Source organism: Dama dama, chromosome 30 (assembly GCF_033118175.1).
Source record: "Dama dama isolate Ldn47 chromosome 30, ASM3311817v1, whole genome shotgun sequence".
In the NCBI taxonomy this organism is placed as follows: Eukaryota; Metazoa; Chordata; class Mammalia; order Artiodactyla; family Cervidae; genus Dama; species Dama dama.
Genome location: NC_083710.1, coordinates 31,809,790 through 31,831,545, shown reverse-complemented (window position 1 = coordinate 31,831,545; position 21,756 = coordinate 31,809,790). Strand labels below are relative to the sequence as shown.

Sequence of the window (21,756 nt, the reverse complement as noted above, 5' to 3'; positions counted from 1 at the left end):
ATAACATAGAAGATTGGCTGGCTTTCTGAGAAAAGGTTTCATAGACACATCTAACCTTTATCAGATTACTGTTAATCCAGAGCTGCTGCTGCTGCTAAGTCGCTTCGGTTGTGTCCAACTCTGTGCTACCCCATAGATGGCAGCCCACCAGGCTCCCCCGTCCCTGGGATTCTCCAGGCAAGAACACTGGAGTGGGTTGCCATTTCCTTCTCCAATGCATGAAAGTGAAAAGTAAAAGTGAAGTTGCTCAGTCCTGTCGACTCTTAGCGACCCAATGGACTGCAGCCTCCCAGGCTCCTCCATCCATGGGATTTTCCAGGCAAGAGTACTGGAGAGGGTTGCCATTGCCTTCTCTGGTTAATCCAGGGATTGATCATTAATTTTGGTTTTTCAGAAATAATTTTAATATCTTATTGTGGAAAATTGTCACACAATATAATAAATGAATTGGAAAAAAGTACACTATCAGTTATCTGTTTCTAGTGTAAACAAGTTATCACTTAGATGTGCAATGGAGGTATTGAGGGAAGTCATCGAGAACAGCAAGAAGTACTGTCATTACTTTTGACTAAATGAAGCTTTTCATATTGCCCCAATGTGTTGGAAAAGAACAGTTTTGTGTTGCTTTTCAAGCCTAGAATGCTTGGTGTTCAGTATAGGAGGATACCTACACCTTTATCTCAACCCCATTTCCCCAGCCACCCAGTTTCTTTTCTCAGAGGCAGCCAGTGTTACCAGTTTCTAGTGTACTTTTCAGGAGATACTTTATTCTTATACAAGTAATATAAATACACAAAACACATCTTTTGTCCCCTTCCTCCTCTCCTTATGCCAATGATAGTGTGCTATAGCCACTCTTCTGATTATCTTATTTTAAAAGTTGAACAATATATTTTAGGTATCAACTATGTGAGTAAATAAAGCAGTCTCCTTTTGTTATAGCAAAATGAATATTAAAATAATATTTTTATTTTACTATGAGTAATAAAATAGTTTTATTAGTTATGGTACTTAATATTTGATGCTATAAAAATCCACAAAAATGCTTGTAACTATCCATAATGAAAGCTTTTTTCTTGCTCATGATAAAAGTCCATTTGGGTGTTTTGATTGCATTCTGATCAGTGTTTTAGCCATGCAGACGCTTTTTGACTAGTGGCTTCTCTTTCCTGGTGGCTCAGACAGTAAAGCATCTGCCTGCAATGAGAGAGACCTGGGTTCGATCCCTGGGTTAGGAAGATCCCCTGGAGAAGGAAATGGCAATCCTCTCCAGTACTCTTGCGTGGAAAATTCCATGGACAGGGGAGCCTGGTGGGCTACAGTCTATGGGGTCGCAAAGAGTCAGACACGACTGAGCAACTTCACTTTCTTTCACTTTTGCTTTTTCTCTTTGAGTCCCATTGGATCCTTTGTATTAAGCCACCAGTGAGTAAAGAGAGAGAGAATGTGGAGAAGATACATTGTTTCTGTCTGCCTCAGTTCAGGCATGGCATACCGTACTTTCATCCCCATTCTGGTAACCAGAACTTCTGACTGCACATAGAAGCATCCTTATGCCCAGAAAGCAGAATAGAAGTAGGTATGGGTGAGCCGAAATGGCTACCCACTCCAGTTTCTTGCCTGGAGAATTCCATGGACAGAGGAACCTCATGGGCTACAGTCCATGCAGTCAAAAAGAGTTGTACATGACTGAGCAACTTTCAGCAGTTGCTGACATATTTATATATGCAATCATAAAATGTATGATACATGATTCTTGATATTGAAATGTTTCTTTACCTACCTCTAAAATGTAATTTGGGAAAAACTGAAAATACTTAGATATGATGCCTTCTAGTCATAAAAGTTGTCAGTAAAAGTTAAATGTAACTTGAACCACTGCTTATACCATGTATTGGAACTTGTGTGGTTTTTAGCATTTGTAGATGAGACATGTGAACAGTTTATTTGCATGTTTATGGAGTTAATCATTTTCCTTTCCTCACTTTCAGCCTCTGCATAAGAGCCTAGATCCGAGCAACCTGGAGCATCTCATCACACCACTGGTGACTATTGGTCACATTGCTCTCCTTGCACCAGATCAGTTTGCTGCTCCTTTGAAGTCTTTGGTAGCTACTTTCATTGTGAAGGATCTTCTGATGAATGATCGGGTAATTTATGTTTTCTAGATGTGTATTCTTCATAATGCTATCTTCTAAAATTTTATGCAACAAGGAGAGAAGTGGAATGATGTAAATTGCACTTCAGTTTGGTTGATTTGTTTTTAGCTTTTCCTATCTTTTTACCATGCTGCATCTTCATTATAAGTGAAACAACATTGAAACATCTCTTTAGTTGAGCATAGGGCTATGACCTGGAATGCTTTCCTTGAGAAATACAAGATATCACTGGATTCTGTCTATTTCAAGTTTATAGGGATGTAAGTTTTTTAATGACATCTATTTTTTAAAAAATGTGAAGATTGACAGGTTAGTTTGCAGTATGGTTGTCATGATAGTAGTTGTTGCATTTCATACATACAATAGAGAATTAAAAGATCCCTGAGGGGAAACACTGGGGAAAAAAGTAGTGATTTTCTGTCTCCATTGTGTGAATATTTGGGGCAGGGTATGTTTGGGTGTCTTGGAGAATTGACCCCTACAGTCATGTGGAGTTTTATGCATGTGTTTGTGTATTTTTAGATATACATGTGTGTAGAAAAGAATACTGTAAAACTAGGATTTTCAGAATGGTAAATGAGCGTTGGTTTCAGATTAAAGTTACCAGCTGCATTAGCCCCTAACAAGAGTAGGCCTGTTCTATGACGCATTGACTTCTCTCTGGCTGTGAAAGTTCTAGAATGCATCTTCTTCCAATAGAAGATTGTTTTCTGTGTTGAAAATCTGTTTAGCATAGCCACCTTAATTAATGATCTAAGCTAGATGTTCTGGATAACTTGCTGCAACTTCTGCATCAGTACTTGCTGCTCCACCTTGTACTTCTGTGTCTAGGGATGGCTTCTACAGTATTATGAACCAACCTCTGCTAGCCTCAGATTTTCCTTCTGGAGCCTCCTTAGCTCTCTCACTCTTCACAGAATTGAAGAGAGTTACAGCCTTGCTTTGGATCAGTCTTTGGCTTAAGGGAATGTTGGGCTGGTTTGATCTCCACTCCAGTTCATTAAACTTTCTCCATATTAGCAATAAGTGTGTTTTGCTTTCTTGTCATTCACATTTTCACTGGAGTAAAATGTGAGTAGCACTTTTAATTTCCTTCAAGAACTTATCCTTCACATTCACAACTTGGCCCAAGAGGTTTAGTTTTCAGCCAATAGTAGCTTTTGACATGCCTTCATCACTAAGCTTTATCATTTCTAGCTTTTGATATGAAGTTGAGAGATGTGCAGTGCTTCCTTTCACTCGAACATGTACAATCCATGATAGGTTTGCTAATTTTCCCAATTTCTATGTTGTTGTATCTTAGGGAATAGGGTTGCCTGAGGAGAGGGCGAGAGATGGGGAAAAGGCCAGTCTGTATGTAGAGCAGTCAGAACACACAACGTTTACTGATTAAGTTCATTCTGTTAATGGGTGTGATTCATGGCACCTCAAAACAGTTACAATAGTACCATTAAAGATCTCTAGTCACTTATCACCATAACAAATGTAATAATAGTGAAATCATTTGGAATACTGCAAGAATTATGAAAATGTGACAGAGATATGAAGTGAGCAAATGCTGTTGGAAAAATAGCACTGATAGATACTTGACACGAACCTTCAATTTGTAGAAAATGGAATATTTGTGAAGCATATTGAGACAATTTTTGTGTGTATAAAAAAGTATGTCAGACAGTTGGATTACAGTAAAAATAAAATTTGTATATTTAGAGTGTGTAATTAGAACTACAGTAAGATAGGAAAGAGAATATGAAACAGAAATAGTATTTGAAGTGATAATGCCAGAAAATTTTTCAAAATTTATGAAAGACATCAAAGCTATGCATTCAAGAAGAGATGCAAACCCCAAGTAGGATCAGTATAACACAAAGCTTACTAGATACATCATAGTAAACCTAGAACCAATCAAAATAGAAAGGATTAAAAGCATTCATGCAAACAGACAGAAAACCTTCCAGGGAACAAGACTGTCACGAGAAAAGATTAGAAGATGGAAGATAATGGGATAATATCTTCAAATTATTGATTGGAAGAAAAGTACCAATCTGGAATTCTAAACCTGGAGAAAATAGCCTTTAAAAAGGGAATGCAACATAAACACATTTTCAGACAAAAACTGAGAAAATGAGAAAATAATTGCAAATCATGTATCTAATATGTCCATATTGTGTAAATACACATATAGCTCAATAGCAGAAAAAGAGTTTGATTAAAAAATAGGCAGAGGCAACATTTTCCCCAAGAACACAAACAAGTCATCAGTAATTGTATGAAAAGTGCTCAACATCAGTAATCACCAGAGAAATGCAAATCAAAACCACAGAAAGATAGGACTTCACTTCTCTTAGAATGACTAATATAAAATAGATAAGAAGTGTTGGTGAAGATGTGAAGAGAAGGAACCCTTTTGCACTGTTGGTGTGAATGTAAAATGAAAAACAGTATGGAAGATCTTCCAAAAAATTAAAAATAGGAAACAAAAAAGAAAATTGAAGCACCACATGATTCAGTAATAAATACTTCAGAGTATTTATCTGAAGGAAATACGAACACTAATTCAAAAAGATCTCTGCACCCCCATGTTCAGTGCAGCATTATTTATAGCAATCAAGACATGGAAGCAACTCAAGTGTCCATCTAATGGATGAATGGATAGAGGAAAAGTGGTGTATATATACAATGTAACATTGATCAGTCATTAGAAAAAGGAAAAAGTCCTGGCATTTGTGACAGCATGGATGACCCTTGAGGGCATTATGCTGAGTTAAATAGACAAAGATGAACACTGTGTGATGTTCCTTACATGCAGTATCAAATCTAAAAAACCCCAAGTAACAGCAACAAAAACTCAAACTCATAGGTACAGAGATCTGGTGGTAGTTGTCAGAGGCTAGGGATGAAGGATGTGTGAATTGGGTAAAGGAATTCTAAAGGTACAGACTTCAGTTATAAAATAAGTCAAAGAATGTAATGTACAGCATGGTGACTATCATTATTAATACTGCCTAATATATCTGACAGTTTCTGCTGAGAGTAGGTCTGAAAATGTCTCATCATAGGAAAAAAATTGTAGTTGTGTTGTGATGGGTGATAACAAGACTTACTGTGGTGATCATTTCACAATATATGTAAATATTGAATCATTGTACCTCTAGAACTGATATGTCATATGCCAATTATATCCTTTTTAAGAAAGATAATTATTAATTTGAAAAAAAAAGTGAAAAATGAACTGGCAGAATGGGAGAAAATATTTGAAAATCATATATATCTGATAAGAGACTTAAAATTCAACAAGACAAACAGCTTAGTTTTCTTTTAATGGGCGAAAGACCTGAATACTCATTACTATTAATAGTTATTATAGCTTTTTCATTTATATTTTTGTGTTAAGGTTTGTTCATTGTTTTTCTAGACATGATGCTGTCGCACGCTTAATAGACCAAATTATTGTGTAAACAACTTTTTGTACACAGGAAAACCAAGACATTTGTAACTTGCTTTATTGCAACACTTGCCTTATTGTGGTTGTTTGGAACCATACATGCAGTGTCTCTGAGGTATACCTGTTTCTGCCCGCTCATGCTTCATCTTTGCTTTCTTCTGACCCATCTTTGAATTTACTCATCCTCTCTTCAGATTTGTCGAGTCTCATGTTACACCCATAAAATTGAATTCTTAATTGCACTGTTTATATAGTTTTTTCCTGTAATTTCCTTAGAGTTTTTAAATAAAATTTTTAGTTCCCTGCCAGAATTCTTTTTCTTACCATTTAATCTTTCAGCACCTCTAATTATGTTAAAATTTATGTGAGTTAGTCTCAGTATCTGTCTCCAGTGGCTCTTTTTCTTTGTCTGGTTTTCACTTGATTGCTGGTCAGGTCTTACCTTGCACACGTTATTGTTGATTGAGCCTGCACACTTTTTATACGAAAAGTTATAGAGATCATTTGAAGCTCTGGATGATTTTAGAATTCTTCCAAAGAATATTCATTTTTGCTTCTGGTAGGCAGTTGAGCTACTCTGAAATAATTTTCATTCAATCAAGAATGCAGTGATTGGAAGCTGGGCTTCAGTTTTTGACAGGTGATTGTTTTTCTGATCACTTTTATGTTTAGGGTGTTTTTATTTGGGATCCACCCAAAAGTCTAGGTTGCTTAACGAGTCAGTCAGTCAGTTCAGTCACTCAGTTGTGTCTGACTCTGTGATCCCATGAACCACAGCACACCAGGCCTCCCTGTCCATCACCAACTCCCGGAGTCCACCCAAACCCATTTCCATTGAGTCGGTGATGCCATCTAACCATCTCATCCTCTGTCGTCCCCTTTTCTCTTGCCCTCAATCTTTCCCAGCATCAGGGTCTTTTCCAATGAGTCAGTTCTTTGCATCAGGTGGCCAAAGTATTGGAGTTTCAGCTTCAACATCAGTCCTACCAGTGAACACCCAGGATTTCTCTCCTTTAGGATGGACTGGTTGGATCTCCTTGCAGTCCAAGAGACTCTCAAGAGTCTTCTCCAACACCACAGTTCAAAAGCATTAATTCTTTGGCGCTCAGCTTTCTTTATAGTCCAACTCTCACATCCATACATGACCACTGGAAGAACCATAGCTTTGACTAGATGGACCTTTGTTGGCAAAGTAATGTCTCTCCTTTTTAATATGCTGTCTAGGTTGGTCATAACTTTCCTTCCAAGGAGTAAGCGTCTTTTAATCTCATGGCTGCAATCACCATCTGCAGTCATTTTGGAGCCCAGAAAAATAAAGTCAGCCACAGTTTCCACTGTTTGCTCATCTATTTGCCATGAAGTGATGGGACTGGATGCCATGATCTTAGTTTTCTGAATGTTGAGCTTCAGGCCAACTTTTTCACTCTCCTCTTTCACTTTCATCAAGAAGCTCTTTAGTTCTTCTTCACTTTTTGCCATAAGGGTGGTGTCATCTGCATATCTGAGGTGATTGATATTTCTCCTGGCAATCTTGATTCCAGCTTGTGCTTCTTCCAGCCCAGCATTTCTCATGATGTACTCTGCATATAAGTTAAATAAGCAGGGTGACAGTATACAGCCTTGATGTACTCCTTTCCTATTTGGAACCAGTCTGTTGTTCCATGTCCAGTTCTAACTGTTGCTTCCTGACCTGCATACAAGTTTCTCAAGAGGCAGGTCAGGTGGTCTGATATTCCCATCTCTTTCAGAATTTTCCACAGTTTATTGTGATCCACACAGTCAAAGACTCTACTTTTTATTGGACTCAGAATTTCTTTTTTTTTTTTTCCTTCTAGCTCTGTGACAGTGATGCAAAACATCGCTCAACCTTTAAACCTCTTTCATTTTCAGAATCAGCCATCATTTATATATCAGAAAAGCAATTTTAATGCCAGGCTCACATCTCAGTTATTCTCTTTTCAATACCCTTGAACTGTTCGCATCTAGTGGTGTTACTCTTCAAACTTTTCTTCTGTTTTTCTCCTGCCCCAGCTAACCACAAAGCACCATTTTACCATATGTTTATCTCAAAACAGTGTACTTGTTTAGTTTTGCTTGTTCCTAAGGTTTATGGATTATTTTATACCATATATTGATATATTCTTGGGTGACTTGCTATCATCATTATGGATTTGTTTCTTAGAATAACCCTTGATGTTGAATCTAGCTGTAGTTCATTCATTCACTACTCTGTATTATATCATTGTGTGAAGTATATCTCATTTTCTTAATGGAAACATGGTATATTTCCATTTCTTTCTTGTTTTAAATAGTACTCCTGTGCCTTTTTTTTTTTTTCTTTTTTATATAGCCTTCTGATGCATATGAGTACAAATTTCTCCAGGTTACATTTACAAGAGTGGTATACTTCTGACCATCAGTCTGTACATTTAATTTTTCACTTTATTGCTGAAGTATTTTTCAGACTGGTTGTAAAACCTTATTTTCCTTTCAGCTGCATATGACATTATTGTCAGATTTCTTAAGTTTTGTCCATCTAATAAATACAAAGTAGTATCTCTTAATTTGCATTTCCCTGGTTACTAAGAATATTTATGTCTAGTCATCATTCTTGTTGGCTCTTTTCTGAAATTCCTCTTGATGTCTTTTGCCTTTTTTTCTTTCTTGGGTTGTTTATGTTTTTCTCACAGGTAATCTTTCCACACTTAATATTTTTTTCAGTTACATGTTGAAGTATGTTCATAAAATGTGTAAAATCTCATTTATGGTATGTCTTTCTATTCCCTTCATAGTGTCCTTTGAACAAAAGTTATTAATTTTAATGTAACTAAATTTATCATTCTTTTCTCTTGTAGTTAGTGCTTTTTATGTCTTGTTTAAGAAATTATTTCCTATGCCATTGTCATAAAAATAGTCTCTCATACGTTGTTTTAAAAGTTTTAAGATTTTCTTTTCACACATAAAAATTTTAATCCATCTGGTATTGATTTTTTTTTGCTTTTTTTGTATGCTATGACTCAAGAACTCCATTTCTTTCTGTTCTCCATTAGGAGAACCAACTTTCCCAGCAGAATTTATGGAGTGATTTCTCCTTCTTCCAGTCGTCTGCAGTGCTATCATTCTTACACAGCCTCTATTTTTTCCCCATTGCTTAGTTTGCTTATCTACAGTGTGTCTTCTATTAAAATTTTGTAGTTTTCTCTGTAAGCAGATTTAAATATTTCTCTTATACAGCTTTGTTAGGTATTTCAGTTTTAAGAATTATGTTGTTGGTGGTGAATTTGGGCAGTTATAGTTTTTATCTTATTACCTTGTGCTAAACTCTTTTTCACTTTTCATCATTATTACGAGAAAGGTCCATTTTGATTGTTTCCTTATCCGTAAATATTGCTACATATTTTCTTATATTTCTACATGTATTTCCTATGCTTACTTTTTTTCATCTCAACTTCATCTATCAGTTTTTGAAAGAGGTATATTCAAGTGTTCAGTTGTGATGATGTAGTTTTTAATCTTTTTTAAAAAAATCATTTTTGGTTATTTGACATTATCCTGCTAGTTTTATAGATGTTCATAATTTTGTATTTTATAAGATCAAATAAAAATATGTCACTAACCTTTTTATTAAAATATTAGTATCCCATTTAACTCCATACCCCATTTATATGCTTTTTCATCTTGACTAGTATTTTTGTCCATTAGTCATAGATTTTTTGTTTGTTTTAGTTTTGTTGCATCTATTATGGTTTTATTATTTTTGAACCTGTTTATTGATCTTATATTTTTTTATTTTATATTTGTAATAATTTATGCTGATTGAATTTTCTTGTGAATTTAATATTTATGTGGAAGGCATCTTTGAATTCTTTCAAACTGGCTTGTAATTTGAAAGATTTCTGAAAATATTTTTCTCCCTATTCTTAAATATTAGAATTCTATTTTTCAACTCTCTTGGCTGTGGAAAATTCAGAACATTGTTTTTTGGTATGTAGTCTTGCCACCAAGAAATCTGAAGTTGATGTGGTTCTTGTTTCTTTTTTGGTAGGTTCCTCCATGGGAGCTTTGGGATTTTTTGGGATATTCTTAGTTCAGAAATTTCGTCAGTATGTTTCTAATGAAATTCTTTTTTTCCTTATTTTCACTTCATGCTTTGAAGGTGCTTCTCTACTCAAGACTTGGTCCTTAAACTATTTGTAAATAGCTCTGTGTTTGGGGAGCTTGCCTTCTGTATTGGAACTTCCTGTCCTGTTGCCAGAAGGTTATCGGAGGGGCTCTTTGATTTCTGTTTCCAACTGGAAATTGTGCATGTCAAGTTGAGGTGAAAATGGGATCTCCTGTGTTCCAAGACTGGGTTCAGCTCTTTGGTCACCTTACTTAATTGCCTGGCTGCTACTTTAAATTCACATCTCTCAATACTTTCAGTTTATCATCTCATTGTTACTCTATGATTGTTCTAAAAAGAGGACTTTTTGAAGGGTGTTTTCTGTGTTCTTCTGGAGATGTCAATCCTCTAGCTCTGTTTTTTCCCCCCCTGTATATTTTCTGTTTTTTGAAACTTTTCTATGATTTTGGTTTTGTTTTCTGGGCTTCCGTGGAGGCTCAGCCGGCAAACAGTACACAATGCAGGAGACCTGGGTTTGATCCCTGGGTCAGGAGGATACCCTGGAGAAGGGAATGGCTACCCACTCCAGTATACTTGCCTGGAAATTCCTTGGACAGAGGATCCTGGCTGGCTACAATTTATGGGGTCACAAAGAGTTGAACATGACTAACACTTTCACTTTTTAGCTTCCCAGCCCAGCTAACAGGGTAAGGAGGATGGGTGTGGGGTGGGGTGTGTGGGTGTGAGTGTGTGTTGTCTTTAAGTAGGAAGATACTAATGTGTGTTTTCTGTAACTTCAGCTGTAAACCTTTATATTTGTTCCCTGCTCAAGACTTTTTGCAGCTACCTTTCCCCTTGTTTGTTAACTGTAGCTGACCATTGAGCAAAATGAAAGTTAAAGCTGCCAACCCTTGTGTTGTGGAAAAAATCTTTTTTATAATTTATAGTCAGCTCTCTGTATGTGGTTCCTTGGGCATTTGTGATTCAGTCAAACATAGATTGTGTATTGTGTATTACTGTAGTATATATTCACTTAAAATCTACATGTTGGTAGACCTGCACAGTTCAAACTTGTCTTATTCAAGGGTCATCTGTATCCTTTTTGGCTCCATTGATTTTTATCCTATTTCTTGCTGGTTGCCTTAAATAAATGAAACATTAGTCTTAAAAGGGTTAAGCAAAGAAGTATACATAAGTTGTTGAATTCAGTCCTGTCTCATACCTGCAAAGAACCAACTGGTGCTGGAGGCAGAAGGTTCATTTGGGTGCTGGTGAAGACAGGGCTTTCAACCTTTTTGCGTAAGTAACAGAAAACATAGTCATATGTAAATGACTGTTGCTGCAGAAGGTAAAGATTTCATTCATTCTCTAAATATTAATTACACATGAGAATTTGTATCTTAAAGTCCTTAATTTTTGTTTAGCTTCCAGGAAAAAAGACAACTAAGCTTTGGGTTCCAGATGAAGAGGTTTCACCTGAAACAATGGTCAAAGTGAGTGACATGCACAGATCTGTTGATTTTAATCTATTTAATATACCGTATTATTATTATATTATAGGTTTTAATAGTTCCTGTTATAAAGATATGGCTATTGAAGTAATTCAGGTTTTTATGTTTATTCTCTGACATCCTTTGGGCCATGAGAGTATAGGGCAATACTGAGAAACCTGAGACTTTGGGCAGCTGCACCTAATCTAGTTTGGAAAATAAAAAGAGTTTGAAAACTCCTTCCATGTTTCTTTTTCTTAGATACCAATATTTTAATGGCAAAAGACAATGCTGACTTTAAGTACCTTCTCCTTTCAGTGAAGATGGTCATCCAGGTTTTAAGACTGTTCCTCAGGGCTTCCCAGGTGACGCTAGTGGTAAAGAATCAGCCTGCCAACACAAGAGAAAGAATCTGCCTGTCACTGCAGGAGATGAGGGTTTGATTCCTGGGTCAGGAACATACCCTGGAGGAGGAAATGGCAACCCATTTCCAGTATTCTTGCCTGGGAAATCCCATGGACAGAGGAGCCTGGCAGGCAGCAGCCAGTAGAGTCACAAAAGAGTTGGGCACAACTGAGCATGCACACACATCTTTTCCATGGGATTTGATAAACTTTTTTATTAAAAAAATTCAACCTGTAATTTCTTGAGTTAGGAGTCATATGTAAAAGATTGCTTATCGCTTCTGTAGGAGTATTACTTCTCTAAAACCGTATGTAGTCTGTAATATAGACCTCATATCAATCTGCTGCCCAAGGTGTAAAGGCCAAGAACAAATACATTAAATATTGTTTTTCTAATTATAATTTCTTATAAATAATTTTGTTGTATGTTTATGTTTCATACTGTGAACTACTTTTTTCACATTATTGCAGTTTTCAGATTCTGATACTATTTCTCCGGACCTGTAGGGCAGTCTTCCTTTAGCATCATTGAATGATGCTGGAAACTTTTGAGTTCTAGTATGAACCAGTTTTCTCTGCATTGGTCTCAAGTACCAGTTTTGTATAGATGGACAACACTGTATTAGAAGGCAGGCCACCTGCACTTAAGTTCATGGTTATGAAGTGGCCAAGGAAGAGAATCTGAAGAGTGTAAGCCACATACCACTGTCTAAAACCCATTTAGCTCTGAAGCTTCAGATCTATAAAAAGTAAGATAATATGTAAAAAAGAAAATGTGTTGCACCCCTTCAGAAAGGTTTGTTCCAAATATTAGAGGCAGTAATAGGTATTAAAGTACTGATATTAAGTACTTCATAATTATGAAAAATGCAGTACAGATGTAAGGTGGTATAAACTCTTAGACACAAAAGATGGAATATGATTTGCATTTGGGAACTTCATGTGTTAGGGAAGTTAGCATGATATTACTGTGGATTCTAAAGGGTAGAGTGTTGGAGAAACATTTTTTAAAAAGCGGGAAGAACCAGTTTTTAGATAAATCATTCATTTGTCAATTACCAGGAGGTGGAACATGAGACATTTTTAAAACATTTAAAGTTATCTTCACACATGCAAATAAAAATAATTTTTTCTTTCCTTTTCTTAACACGCGTCTATTAAAAACATTTTTTCATTCTTTCTCAAAGCTAATGTAGAGTTTCTTTGAACAGTAGCAATGTTGTGTCAATTTGTATTTTAAATAGATTCAGGCTATTAAAATGATGGTTCGATGGCTACTTGGAATGAAAAATAATCACAGTAAATCAGGAACTTCTACTTTAAGATTGCTCACAACAATATTGCACAGTGATGGAGACTTGACAGAACAAGGGAAAATTAGGTATGTAATTACAGCTTCAGCATTCTTTGGATTACACAGTATGTTAACATCTGATGTAATTTTTGAATGATGGTTTCTTTTTAAACAAAATAATACAGATTTGTAGATACGCATATATTTTTATTGTAATAGGCTTTTGTATAGTGGTTGTTTCAAAATGACAGTCCCATGTCTAGTGCAGATTACTGCTGAATGCTTTTAAGTATTTTTAACAGTAGATGTTTACTTTTTTTAATACCTCATGTGAAATTGTTAATGTACCAATCAGTAACTGGTGTTTTACATTCTTGTTAATATCTAAATGCAAAAGAACAGACTGAGTAGAAAGCAACTTACCTGAATCTGTTTCCAGAAGTGTTATTGTTGTTGTTCTTTGCTAAGTTGTGTTTGACTCTTTGCGACTCCATGGACTCCAGCACACCAGACTCCTCTGTCCTCTGCGTCTCCTGGAGTTTGCTCAGACTCATGTCCATTGAGCTGGTGATGCTGTCTAATCATCTCATCCCCTGCCACCCCCTGCTCCTTTTGACATCAGTCTTTCCCAACATCAGGGTCTTTTCTGATCGAATTGGCTCTCCAGAAGCAAAAATATATGCATATGTGGAAAATGGAAAATGCACTTGACACAAAGTATTAAAAATACAGATACTTTTTTGTTTGTTTTTAGTTTGTTTTGTTTGAAAGATGTATAGTCTAGTGACTGAAAACATGAACTCTGGATTCCAGATTCAAATCCTGGGACCACATCTTAGCAGCTTGGTACCTTTCAACAAGTTACTTTAACTGCTCTGTATCTCAGTTTCTTCAGCTATAAAACAGAGATGATGATTAATGCCTGTCTCATCTATTATGACAATCAAATAAGTTAGTATATTTAATGTATTTAAAACACTGCCCAGCACATAGTAATTAGATATATTGATGGTAGTGGTTATGTCAGAATTAGCTAAAATTTAGAAGTTTGTCCTCTGTGAAAATACAGGTGCCATTTATAGCATCTTTTTGGTAGTTAAAAATATGAGAGTAACTTCCCCCACCTTGTGTGTGTGTGTGTGTGTGTCTGTGTGTGTGTATACACACAGATCTAGCATAAAATCTTTAGGATCAAATATGAATGGTAATTGTCAGCTGCTTAATACTTTGCCATCTTTGCTTCATTTCTTATATGTTTTGCTCATACAGTACTTTTTGCATAGAATATTAGCATTAACACAGTCTTCTCAAACAGATCAAATAAAAAGAAAATTCTGTAGGGTATTCCACATGTATTACCTTTTCAGTAAAATTAGTTATCTCTACCTTCTACTCATAATTTATGTTAGCATCCAAGAGTTACATAATAATTAGAAAAATTTCCTTAGTATTAATACATTTTATCTCAGATTTACTAATTAAATTATTTATGTGCATACTTAGGTCTCATGTCACCTGTTTTTATGCATAGTATTCTTTAACAAAATCACATGTGTCCTTGAATTCTATAAGTGTGTGTGAATTACATTGGGTCTGTCTGCTTTAAAAAAATTTAGTGAAGAACAGTTGATTTACAATAGTGTGTCAATTTCTGCTGTACATCAGAGTGATGCAGTTAAATACACATATATGTATATATGCCTTTTCATATTCTTTTGCATTGTAGTTTGTCACAGGATATTGAATATAGTTCCCTGTGCTATGCAGTAGGACCTTGTTGTTTATCCATCCTATAGCTAAAAGTTTGCCTCTGCTAATCCCAAACTCCCAATCCTTTTCTCCTCTACACCTCTTCCCCCCCGGCAACCGCATGTCTTTTTTCTATTTCTGTAAGTTTGTTTTTGTTTTGTAGATATGTGATTGTGTCACATTTTAAATTCCACATATAAGTGATATCATATGGTATTTGTCTTTCTCTTTCTGACTGACTTTGCTTAGTATGATAATCTCTAGGTCCATTCATGTTGTTGCAAATGGCAGAATTTCATCTTTTTGATGGCTAAGTAATATTCAACTGTATACACATACCATATCTTCTTTGTCCATTCATCTGTCGATGGACATTTGCATTTCTGTGTCTTAGCTATTGAAAATAGTGAACATAGGGGTGCATTTATGTATGCTGTGAACATCGGGGTGCATTTATCTCTTTAAGTTTAATTTTGTCTTGGTGTGTGCCCAGGAGTGGAATTGCTGGAACTTTTAGTTTTTTGAAGAACCTCCATATTGTTTTCTGTAGTGGCTGCATTGATCTACATTCCTACCAACAGTGTAAGAACAGTGTCCTACCGAAAGTGAAGGAACTTTTCTTCACACTCTCTCCAGCATTTGTTGTTTGTATACTTTTTAATGATGACCATTCTGACTGGTGTGAGGTGGTACCTCATTGTAGTTTTGATTTGCATTTATCTAGTAATTAGCAATATTGAGCATCATTTTTTTTCATTTGTAGTGGTTTTTGTCATACATTGACATGAATCAGCCATGGATTTACAAGTATTCCCCATCCCGATCCCCCCTCCCACCTCCCTCTCCACCCAGTTCCTCTGGGTCTTCCCAGTGTGAGCATCTTTTCATGTACCTATTGGCCATCTGTATGTCTCCTTTGGAGAGATGTATATTTAGATCTTCTATTTTTTGATTGGCTTGCTTGTTGTTGAGTTTTACGGGCTGTTTCTGTATTTCGGAAAGAAAGCTGTTATTTGTCACATCATTTGCAAATATTTTCTGCCTATCCCTAGGTTGTCTTTTCATTTTGTTTGTGGTTTCCCTTGCTGTGCAGAAGCTTGTAAGTTTAATTAGGTCCCATTTGTTTATTTTTGCTTTTATTGCTATTGCCTTGGGAGCCTGACCTGTGAACACATTGTGTGATTTATGTCAGAATATTTATGCTTTCTTCTGTGAGTTTTATGGTGGTGTTTTTGTGTATGGTGTGAGAGTGTTCTTACTTGATTGACTTACATGCAGCTGTCCTTCTTTCCTGGCACCACTTAATGAAGAGATTGTCTTTTCCTCATTGAATATTCTTGCTTCCTTTGTCAAAGATTAACTATTCACAGGTTTGTGGATTTATTCTGGGCTCTCTATTCTGTTCCATTGATCCATGTGTCTGTTTTTGTGCCAATAACATAGTGGTTTGATTATGGTAGCTTTTTTGCATTGTCTGAAGTCAGGAGGACAATGCTTCCTGCTTTGTACTCTTCCTCAGGATTGCCTTGGCAATTCTGAGTCTTTTTTGGTTCCATTTACCTTTTAAGATTATTTGTTTTAATTCTGTGAAAAGTCTCATGGGTAATTTGATAGGTATCACCTTAAATCTGTAGATTGCTTTGTATAGTATGGCCATTTTAATAACAGTATTAACTCTTTTAATTCAAGAGCTGGGATGTTTTTTCATTTCTCTGAATCATCTTCAGTTTTATTTATTAATATTTTGTATTTCTCAGCATATAAGTCTTTCATTTCCTTGGTCAGATTTATTCCTAAGTATTTCATTTTGGTGGTACAGTTTTAAAAGGGATTGTTTGTTTACACTCGCTTTCTGATATTTCATTGTTGGTGTAAAGAAATGCAGCCTGTTTCTGTATATTAACCTCATATCCTTCTACCTTGCTGAATTCATTTATCAGTTCTAGTAGATTCTGTGTGGAGTCTTAAGAGTTTTCTATATCATATCATCTGCATATAATAATAATATTTACCTCTTCTCTACCAATTTGAATACCTTTTATTTCCTTTCCTTCTCTGCTTTAGCTGGGACTTCCAATACTATGTTGAAGTGAAGTGGTGAGAGTGGGCATCCTTGTCTTTCTCCAGAGTATACTGGGAAGGCTTTCAAGTTCTTACTGTTGAATATTATATGGGCTGTGGATTCATCATTAATAGTTTTTATTATGTTGAGCTGTGTTCCCTCTGTACTCATTTTCATAAGGATTTTGTATCATGAGTGAATGTTGACTTGATTTATCAAGTGCTTTTTCTTCATCTGTTGACATGATCATGTGGTTTTAATCCTTTCTTTTGTTGATATGGTGTATCACATTGATTGATTTGCATGTGTTGAACTATCCTTGTGATCCTGGGGTGAATCCAGCTTGGTTGTGGTGTATGACCTTTTTTATGTGTTGTTGAATTCAGGTTGCTGATACTTTAAGAACTTTTGTGTTTATTCATCAAAGATATTGACCTGTAATTTGCTTTTTTGATGGTGTCTTTGTCTGGTTTTGGTAACTTCATTACCAAACTTCAGGGTGATGGTGACTTCATAGAATGTCTCTGGGAGTGTTTTCTTCCTATTCACTCTTTTGGAAGAGTTTAAGAAGTTCTTTTTTGTATGTTTTATAGAATTCCCCATTGAAGCCATCTGGTCTTAAAGTTTTTTTGTAGGGAGTGTTTTTGGTTTGGTTTTTTAAATTACAGATTCTGAATCAGTTATAGTGATTGGTCTGGTTATCTATTTCTTCTTGCTTTTTAGTGGGCTGTATGTTTCTAAAAAGTTGTCCTTTTCTTCTAGGTTCATAGTATTCTCTTTCATTACTGTTGTTCATAGTAATTCTCTTTCAGTTTCAATGTATTTCTGCAGTTTGAGTTGTGATTTCTCCTCTTTGATTTCTTATTTTGTTTATTTGGGTCTTTTCTTCATGGTGAGCCTGGTCAGGGGTTTGTCAATTTTTGTTTGCCATGTCAAAGAATCAGCTCTTGGTTTTATTGATTTTTTTTTTTTTTTTTTTTTTTGGTATTGTTTTTAAATCTCTGTTTTATTTCCTCCCTCTCCGATCTTTATTATTTCCTTCCATCTGCAGACTTTAGGTTTGTGGTTTGATGGTTTTCTTTAGTATTATTCTTGTATTCTCTTCTTTTTGGTTTTTGTTAATCTGTTGTTATGTTTTTGATTTGTGCTTGCCTTAGTTTTCAAATACATTAAACCCATTCGTATACCTACTTGCTTTAGATTGGTGGTAATCATACAAACTGAAACACATTCTAGGAAAAGACAAATCTATATTTTCTTACTCTCCTCTCCCACATTTTATAATTTTGTTGTCCTTTTACATCTTCATAGTGACACTTTTGCTGTTCATTTTGGTAATCATTGCTTTCACAGTAATTTTATTTTTTTAAAGAATTTGTGTACTTATTTCAGTGACTTACTTTCCAATTGTGATTTTCTTTTTCTTATAGTTTCTTGGATCTTTTCTACTTAGAGAGGACCTTTCAATATATCCTTTTAAGATAGGTTTAGTATTCTTTAAGTTATTGTTTGTCTGAGAAATTTTTTCTCTCCTTCCGTTCTAAAGGATAATCTTGCTGGGTACAGTATCCTGGGTTGCAGATTTTTCACTTTTGGACTCTGACTATATCTTGCTGCTCCCTTCTGGCCTGCAGTGTTTCTGTAGAGAAACGAGCTGATAGCCTTTTGGGGGTTCCCTTGTAGTTAACTCTTGTTCTCTTGCTGCCTTTAAAATCCTCTCTTTAACATTTGCCACTTTTATTATAATGTGTCTTGGTGTAAGTCCTCTCTTTAACATTTGCCACTTTTATTATAATGTGTCTTGGTATAAGTCTGTTTGGATTTATCTTGTTAAGGGCACTTTGTGCTTCCTCTATTCGGATATCTATTTCTTTCTTTAGGCCTGATAAGTTTTCAGTCATAATTTCTTCAAGGACATGTTCATTCCCCTTTCTCTTTTTTCTTCCAGAATCCCTATCATGCATAGATTTGCATGCTTCATATTACCCCATAGGTCTCTTATATTGCCTTTTTTTGGGGGGTGTTGTCTGCTGATCTACTTGGATAATTTCCATTTTTCTGTCTTCCAGATCACTTATTCCTTCTGTTGTCCATAGCGTTTAGTTCAGCTTTGGTCTCTTCTAATGAATTCTCTGTTTTCACCTTGGCCCCTGCTTATAGTTTCCAATTCCTTTTCACAGTAATCTGCATCTCTATCAGTGGCCTTTCTTAATTCCTGTAGTATTTTCATTCATTTTCTCCATTTTGAATTCAGTGTCTGTTAGATTGAAGAAGTCTGTTTCATTGTTCTTCCAGGGGAATTCTATCTTTTAATGGGGAGTGCTTTTTCTGCTTCTTTATTTTACTTTTATTTCTTTTGCTCTGTGAGTTTGTAACAGTTACTTACTGTGGTCTTTGAGGGCTGTTTTTATGTGGGGATGACCCTGTGTAGCCTGTGTGAGTTTAATATTTTTTGGTGTGAGGGCTGTTTTTTAGTATGAATGCCTACAGCCTGTTTCTTCCGTGTATACTGGCCATTATCCCCTTGATAGGAGCTGTGACAGATGTTGTAGTGACCAGAGCCTGCACAGGATATTGACCAGGCCTCCTCTTTGGTCTGTGATTGTCACTGCCCTGTTGGGGCAGGGTCTGCTCCCAAGTTGTTTGGAGTAGAGGACCCCAGATCCATTTCTGATCTGCAGTGCAAGGGAGGTAGGATTGGAACCCTCTCACCAGAAGAGCCACTGAGTGCTGTTCCACTGGAGCTGTATGTACCTGTGAGTATGCTCTGTGTGTCACCTTCACCTTTTGCCTGAGCTCACTGTTGTTGGCACTGCCTTCGCCTCACCTCAAGCGTGGATATGCTGGCAGTTGCTCTTGGTGTCTCTCAGGAGTTGTTTTCACAAGGTCACCAGTGCAGATACACTGAAGTCAAGTCCCAAGACTGTAGTAGTTGCATACCTGGACCTGCTGTGGGAGCTATGGAGGCTCTGCAGACCCTGGCCTGGCCCGCCTTCGAGTGTACGAGCCCACAAAGCCGCCCACAGCTGCTAAGGCCAGACCCGTGCCCCCTGCAGGAGCTCTCGGGTCTGCGTTCTTGAACTAGTCTTCAAAAACGTTGTAATGGACAGAGGAGCTTGGCAAGCTGCATTCCATGGGGTCACAAAGAGTCAGACACGACTGAGTGTGCGTGTATACACACACAAAGTATTTTAATTACTTTTTTTATTTTACTAAATTCCAACAAGGAAATCAGACTTTCCTTAGCAGTGGTTGAGTGAGTTATCTTATAATAAGTACTTGGAATATTGCTATTGATGAACTGAAAATATCTCTGCAACCTGTAACTTCAGAACCTCATTAATGTTAGCATACATTCAGTAAATATTTTTATGTAATTGTTAGAAAGCTAAAGGAAGAGTCTTAAACCAACTAGATCTTTAGATCTTGGAAGATTAAGATTTGTCTCTTTTGCATCCTGGAAGATTAATTAAGATTTGCTGCTTTTTTTTTTTTTTTTTTTTTGCCTCTTTTACATCCCTCTCAGTATGGTGTATATGTTGTATGTATAGTAAATAATAATGTTTTACTATGGAGCTATGTAGGGAGTCCTAATTAAGGAGTTACAACTTCCCCACTTACAATATTTCAGTGAATCAGTAATTCATCTGATATGTTTCTGTATTAGGAAGGATTATTTAAATATATTTATTTACTAGTTAAGAATTTCCTAATTGCTGAAATATATCCCATTTTACAATAGATTTTCTTCCCTTAAAAAGATGCTCTTGATAATATTTCAAAATTGAATACTAGCTAAAAATAGTAATTTTTTTAATCTACTGTACCTGCTTTTATGTTAACTTCTTTTGTACTTTACACCATAGTTTTAGTTGAATGATCAGCAAGTTATGATATTTTGTGCCCAATACATAAGTAAACATATATCCTAAGAAAAGTCCATAGTGGAAGACTTGAGACCTAACAACTGAACATATAGATAGATTTGTCCTAGGCTTGTCTGAAAATTTTCTGTGTAGAACAAGAGAATTCAATGACTAGCTTAGACTTGTGTTCAAAGAAGAATTTTGTGCTTTGGACACCATCTTCCAAGCATAATATAGTGGTCAGTATCACTGAACTGTTTTATGCCTTTTTTTTTTGGCCAGAGGAATTTTTATAAAGTTAGATATACAAAGTAGGAATGTTTTTATGCAGATGTACAGAAATCTAATTCATATTTTCTTGCTTATTTTTCAGTAAACCAGATATGTCACGCCTGAGACTCGCTGCTGGGAGTGCAATTGTGAAGCTGGCCCAGGAGCCCTGTTACCATGAGATTATCACGTTAGAACAGTATCAGCTGTGTGCTTTAGCTATCAATGTAAGGAAAATGGCTGGTTGTACAGAACATGATTCTTTGTGTTCTTTGACTTTTAGTACTTATGGTACTTCAGTATTTAAAACATCTGTTTATTATGATTTTAGTTTTGGTGCTGTTATTCAGATACTTGACTAGGCAATATGAGAAATGAGATTTTTGCGAAACCCATAATTTTCTGGTTTACTATTTCCTCTTTAATTTTGGAGGTAACCTTATTTTGCCATAAAATGAGAATTGTTTAAAAATAACATATTAAATTTCTTAGAAAACAACATATGTAATTAATTTTCCAAATTGGTAGTACTTGGAGTCTATCGATTTATTGGATTCTTGGTATGATATTTCTCAGGGTATTAGTGGTATTGGTTGTTCAGTAGAAATTAAAAAAAAAAATTAGGACAAGTATGGATGTTAAGAGAGATGGACTTTGTTTGAAACTTGCTGTATAGTAAGTATGTGCAGATCATTAGTTAAATGTCCACTCTGTCCAGAGAACATCCATGCTTGTTAAATTCTAGAGACTTTCTTTTCTAGCATACTGTATATGTTACTGTCTCAGTCACCAAACTCCCAGTGTGAAAGTTCAGATTACCTAAGTTTAAAGGTTGTTTTAGAATTCTGTTGACTGTGAAACATGTATTAATTGTAAAATGTTAATTATTAGCACATTCTCACAACTTAAAAATAT

The 21,756-nt window shown here is 35.8% G+C and overlaps 1 protein-coding gene across 6 annotated transcripts in view; it reads left to right on the top strand.

Annotated features, from left to right (window-relative positions):
* Window positions 1-21,756, top strand: part of PDS5B (PDS5 cohesin associated factor B) — a 170,391-nt gene that overhangs the window by 119,489 nt on the left and 29,146 nt on the right. For all 6 annotated transcript variants that reach the window (XM_061133534.1, XM_061133533.1, XM_061133535.1 and 3 more), the window contains exons 21-24: window positions 1,992-2,150; window positions 11,131-11,199; window positions 12,845-12,981; window positions 20,945-21,068. In XM_061133534.1, the coding sequence (XP_060989517.1) occupies window positions 1,992-2,150; window positions 11,131-11,199; window positions 12,845-12,981; window positions 20,945-21,068 (489 nt within the window). The remainder of the gene's footprint in view (window positions 1-1,991; window positions 2,151-11,130; window positions 11,200-12,844; window positions 12,982-20,944; window positions 21,069-21,756) is intronic.